The following is a 6,251-nucleotide window of genomic DNA, read 5'->3' on the forward strand; positions in this document are numbered from 1 at the left end:
TCCTCTGCTCACCTGCTGCTTTCCCTCTCTGTTGGTTGATGTGTCGATCACACATTACCCATAAAGCCCTCCTCTCTCCCTCTCCCCTGGAGACACTGCTGTCAGAGCCGCCTCCCCCCCCCCCCCCCCCCCTCCCGGAACCCCCTGTGGAAAAGCGCCATTTGGCCGACTCATGAATACATGGAACGAACAGTGAGATCTGTAAAGAGAGTAGCACGGCATCGTAAGCGGGTACCCAGGTACTTATTTTGGATTACGATGTTCGAGAAATACAGAGAGAGAGAGAGAGAGAGACAGAGAGAGAGAGAGAGAGAGGAGGAGGAGGAGGAGGAAGTGTGGCTATGGCATCCTAAGTGGATAAATAGTTGTAGTTGAAACTATGATACAAACCAGAGGCTTAATTAAACGTCTGACTCCAGACTAGGGATTTTCTTATACACCCGTCTATTGCTGAACTGGGCGGAGTTTAGGACGCGGGGAGCTGAGTATGCGCTAGTCTTATTGGCTGCGTATGAAGGCATCACATGCTCAGTTATGTACATGTCGTTGGCTATCCGGCCGTCCCGCGAACAGTAGGAGGCGGCGGACGACTTGGCAGAGGAGCGCAGATTGTTCTCGTTGCGCGCTTTGACGGGGGCCAGCTGTTTGTAAATGTCGGAGGAGCTGCGTCCGTGGACGAGTCTGGCGTCGTCCCTCAGCGATGACGTGGTCATGAAGGGGTTGTCGGAGCCGTGGTCCGGGTACAGGGACTTGCTCCGCTTGCTCTCCTCCAGGTTGTGGTTGAACAGCATGGACTTGGAGCCGAACAGTTTGTCGGGGCGGATGCTGAAGAGGTTGGCGTAGGGCGAGTCCTCCAGGAAGCGGCCCTTGTCCTTGAGGCTGACGCTGCGGGCCGGCCGGCCCAGGTCCGCCTCCTTGGGCTTCTCCAGCATGATGTTGTCGAACGAGTGCTGCCGGCTCAGCCTCAGGCGGTTCCTCTTCTGGACGTGGGGGCCGTCCGTCTGCGGCCAGTAGTGGCCGAACATCTCGTCCTGGTGCATCGCGGGGTCGACGAGGGCGTCCTGGAGGAGCTGGTCCTCGCTGATGTCGTAGAGGTTGGCCGTGTGGAGGCAGGCCTCGCAGCGGTTGTTGTAGGGGGAGCGCACGGCGGCGGCCGAGGCGGCGGCGGCGGCGGCGGCCGATGCGGCGGAGGCGGCCGAAGCGGCGGAGGAGGCGGTGGGGGTGTTGTAGTGGCCGGATCCACCGCCTCCGCCGCCGCCGCCGCCTCCGCCTCCCTGGGGGTAACCGGACGGCACCTTGGACAGGCAGGAGCGGCAGTGCGTCTGTTTGTAGCGGTCGTTGGACTCGTGGGGGGACAGGGACAGGTTCTTCTCCTTGAGGCTGTAGTGTTTGGAATAGCCGCCGCTGTCCGGGAGGAGGTCGGTGTCTGTGTGGTGCAAGGGGCTGGAATTGAGGTGTATGATCGGCTGTTCGCATTTCCTGTAGTTGTCGTTGTGGTCGGAGTACATCTCGGGGTAGTCCATGTCGTCTGCGGCGAGGCCGCGGCTTTCGCGGTAGTGTGAGGGGTCCGAGTGTAAGCTCATCTCCCTGTCTGAGTCGATGGTGTAGATCTTCTCCCCTCCCCTCCCTGTCGGTTGGTTCGCTCCGCTGACCTGCTTAGTCTTTAAATAGGACAGCTCCAATTCGCTGCAGTCCCTAGGGTATTTCGACGTCAACTGTCTTTTTTTTAAGTTGTCCTTGGGCTTCAGGTGCTTATTATTATCTGGGTTATCCAGGTAGGAGGGGGCTCGGCTGGAGCAGTCGGAGATGTCGGAGTGGGCGGCGTCCTCCGGGAGGTAGCGCTGCGTCTTCATGGACATGCGGGGGTCGGGGGTCAACATGTCCGGGACGGAGGCCGGCCCGGGCCCTTGCCGCATCGTGTCCACCGACTTCTTCCACATCCCCCGGGGCTTGCTGGCCTGTGCCGAGTCGGCGCTCACCGCCACCTCCACGCTGTTGGGGTTGGTCTCGTTCAGGGTCAGGGGGTGCTGGCCCCCCTGGAAGATGTAGTTGTTCAGGTGGTCCTTGTGGCGGTTGGCCAGGTAGGTCTGCAGGTCTCCCGTGTCCCCGTAGATGACCTCTTTCGGGGCGTAGCTACGGTTGTCGGCGTAGATGAAGTTGCCCTTCTCCGCCATCATGTCCATGATCATGGGGCCGGCGGAGTGCATGAACTCGGCGGCTCGCTTGGGGGAGTTGATCCGCGAGGCGCTGAGGTTCGACATGTTGGTCATCTGCTTGGCCGACTTGATGAGCTTCATCATGTTGGCCTGTGGGCTGAAGTCCATGTCGGTCTTCTTCTTCATGTCAATGTGGACGCCGTGGATGCAACTCCAGATCCCCTGCAGAGGGAGGGAGGGAGGGAGGGATAGGGAGGGAGGGAGGGAGGGAGAGACGGACGGACGGAGGACGGGAGGGAGGAGAGAGAGGGAATGATGGAGGGAGATAGAGGGTGAGAGGGAGGGAGGAAGGGCGAGAGGGAGGAAGGAGAGAGATACCAGGGAGTGAAGGAGGGAGGGAGAGAGTGAGAGAGGGAGGGGGAGAGGCGGAGATGGAAAGAGAGAGAATGAAAAATAGGGCACAGAGAAAAGAGAGACAAGAAGAGAGAGTCAGAGAGATAATTACAATCTATTTATCAACATTAGAATGTATGAGAAGGATTAAAATGGTCTTAAAAGTAATTCATTCTTGGCAATATATTCCTGTATGTATTTCAGTACCAGTAAAGTTTTATTAGATTAGATTGAATGGAAGCAGTATTGACTCAGCAACTGATATAGCATTTATTGGAACAACTCAGCATTGTACAGTAATAATGCTACATTAGCTTATTAGAGATATTCTTTGTAGTAAATCTAGCTCATATTAAGTTAAGGTTTCATTTTTTTACGGATGTGCACAGTAGTTGTTTGCCTCCATAAACATTATGAAAATGAACAAACTACCCTACAAACACACACAACACAGTGCGCTAAACACATACATAAACACACACACACACACAACAAACTGCCCTAAACACACACATAAACACACACACACACACACACAACAAACTGCCCTAAACACCACTGTTCGGCAGCACAGACCAGGGGGCCGTTCCACTAAAGGTGGATTAGTATATCGGCGATTGAAATAAATCAGGCAATCAGGCAACTCGGGATTGGAATTCAAGCCTCAGGTGATTCCTCGAACGAGGATCAGGCTTGTGTCATCAGTGTTCACAGAAGACAGGCTTACAAATCTTCGATATGGGCGCGTGCACGCAGACATAAAGAGCCCCGAAGAGTCGATCTGTCGAAATGAAGATACTCCACTCTGCAGGGGTCCTACATTTGCGCAGCATTCCGAATTATTGATCTTTATGAAGACGGAAAAATAAGATGTAAAATAGTGCAATACTGCCGCAATTAACAAGGCGAGGGAAATGGTTTGGCAAGAAATTGCTGACCGATTAAATGCGTAGGTCATACTAGCCCCAGTTATTGTTATATGTTCATATTTTAATAAATGAATATTTACTACTGTGGTGATATACGCAGCAGGCTACCAGCTGTCATATCGTCACAATGGCCTAGTGCAGCGGTTCCCAACCTTTTAGGACTCACGGCCCACTTTACAGATATGTCCAGTATTCGCGGCCCACTCAGCAGCGCGCGCGATTCTTTTTTCGCGTGCACGCGCATGAAATGCGCACGAGCGCTCAAAACAACGACGTAATTTGACCAAAAACTAGAGGGAGCGTGGCAAAAAAAAATACAAAATAGCGGTTAAACCATTAAAGCCGAGCGGCGATGTTTTATATAGCAGGTGATCAAATACCAAGATCGTAAATGTTGTATGTGTTCAATATTTACGACCAAACATCCTTATGTGTGTGGGCAACTCCCGACTCCCGACTAGGGTTGCCAGATGGGCTCGGGTTTTTTTGGTGGAATTAGCGGTTTTAGACTGTGGTTAGGGTGGAAAATGTCGATCCCATCTGGCAACCCTGTTCGCGAGTCCGGGATGGAATGTAGCCAATCAAGAAGCGAGCTGACTTCTTCTTTTCGGATGGAAATATCGGCTCACACCACACACAATACGATCAAGGCTGTTCAATCCAAGATTTTGTATCTTTTTCAAATTAAAACGTTTTTGTAACAAAAAAACGTCAATAAAACATTTTTTTTGCCCAGGATTTGGCGGCCCACTTGCAGTAGTCTCGCGGACCACCAGTGGGCCGCAGCCCATAGGTTGGGAACCGCTGGCCTAGTGGTATCGACCGCTGCTATAGTATTTATTCGTCATTTTATATCGGTGGTTCAAATCCCTCTTCGGACACACTTTTTACTGCATTTCGTTGTCTGAATCTAATCTAAAATCTCATCTAAAAAAGTATGTAGGCTATAAAATTATGGTGCAGGCTAATTTACAAGAACTGACACGATTACAATGGTGTTTGAAGCCTTTGCATGAAATCTTCGGTTAAATGTAAAATAATAAATAAATCACTTATTCAAGTCTCGAACACGCAACCTTTGGAACTCTAGCTGGCTGCCTTAACCACTGCGCCAGCCAGACCGCTGTGATTACAGCAATGCAAGTTGAAACAATGACTTTTTTTTTTTACACTCTTTTCTTTATTGATCTATCGATCTATCTATCACACTTTCAAAATATCAAGTTATCTATCACACAATCAAACTATCTATCGATCGATCACACTTTCAAAATATCAAATTATCTATCTATCACACAGTCAACCAATCTATCTATCTATCTCGTGTGAAGTGGGAACTAATATTTCCTAAAAGACACTTGAGGAACTGTCGTTCGGGATGTAGTTTCCGCCTGTGAGCCTTTTTTGACGCACGTATTACTTTAGCCAGTATTTTAGCCTGCTCGCGACCAGGCTAATTATATCTGACTCAGAAGGAGCTCAACCAAGCAGCGAATTATTTGAGCCACATTGATGGAACCGAACGCAAGCTAACATTATCGCCGATTAGAACTTTAATTGAGGCTTAGAAGATAATCTCGCTTAGTGGAACGGGCCTCAGGAGCTGCAGTGTCAGAGCGTGAGTGCAGGGGTTCAGGAAAGCATCGCTCTGATGAGTATAAACCCCTGACCCCTGACCCCTGACCTTTACCAGCGATGGCGGGACGGGGTGGAGCGCCACCCATGTTGTGATTACACCATTTACCGGTTCTCCCAAAAATAGACAAAACTGGGCTCTCTCTCTCTCTCTCTCTCTCTCTCTCTCTCTCTCTCTCTCTCTCTCTCTCACTCAATGTCCCTCCTCCACCAGGCTCCACTGCTCTCCACCCACACTTTCACCTCTCTCTCTCTATCATTCTCTCTCTCCCATTCTCTCTCATCCACCTCTCCTATACCTCTCTTGGCCTACTCCTCCTCTGGTCTGCTGCTGTGTGACACAATCTCTCTCCCATGGTGGGGGGGGGGGTGCCCACCAGTGATAACCCCGGTATATTCCCTTCTCGCCACCAGGGGGGGCTGGTGATGGAGGTGGGCGTGGCGGACGCAGAGGGCTCATTGTAAAGCATGGAACGGAACGAGGAACGCTATCAAACACACATTCCAGTCGTTCCGGTCCAGTCGTCCCAGTCCAAACCTGTTCATCCAACATCCACCTCCTCCTCCTCCTCCACCAGCCTCCACTGCTCTCGACCCAAACTTCCCCCCATCTTCACCCCCCCCACTCGGGGTTGCCAGACGGGATTGCCAATTTCCAGCCCGACCAGTCGAAAAAGCTGCCGAATCCACCCGTCCGATGTGACCAAAAGTAGCCCAATCATGGCAACACTGCCCCCCCCCCCTCCCTCCTCACTGGTCTAGCGCCCTCCGGAGGCCCTTACCCTGCTGATGGAGAAGAGCAGGCCGGGGGTGCCGGTGCAGACGCCGGTGAAGCAGTAGCGCAGCCGCCAGTAGAAGAGGTGCTCGGAGATGAAGGTGATGAGGGACAGGCCCATGGCGGTGGCCAGCATGTAGAAGACGCCCGCCATGTTGTCCACGTCCAGCTGGCTGCTCATCACCTCGTTCTTCTCGTTGTGGCAGATGCCCGTCAGCCACTGGGCCTCCAGTTCCTCCATCTCACCTGGGGAGGGGGAGGGAGAGGGAGAGGGAGAGAGGGAGAGGGAGAGGGAGAGGGGTGAAAGAGGCGGTAAAATAGGTAGAAGATAGAGACAATGGGGGAGGGGGGGAGGGGGGGGGG

At 52.5% G+C, this 6,251-nt stretch overlaps 1 protein-coding gene across 1 annotated transcript in view; it reads right to left on the minus strand.

Moving 5' to 3' along the window:
- Nucleotides 1-401: 401 nt before the first annotated feature.
- The window catches only part of grin2aa (glutamate receptor, ionotropic, N-methyl D-aspartate 2A, a), a gene marked incomplete at both ends in the record, with an annotated part of 75,280 nt that continues 69,430 nt past the window's right edge, over nucleotides 402-6,251 (minus strand). Inside the window, 2 exons of the mRNA XM_080523468.1 lie at nucleotides 402-2,378; nucleotides 5,896-6,134. Of these exons, the coding sequence (XP_080379594.1) occupies nucleotides 402-2,378; nucleotides 5,896-6,134 (2,216 nt within the window). The remainder of the gene's footprint in view (nucleotides 2,379-5,895; nucleotides 6,135-6,251) is intronic.

Source organism: Nansenia antarctica (genome assembly GCF_963989245.1).
Source record: "Nansenia antarctica genome assembly, chromosome: 2".
Lineage (NCBI taxonomy): Eukaryota > Metazoa > Chordata > Actinopteri > Argentiniformes > Microstomatidae > Nansenia > Nansenia antarctica.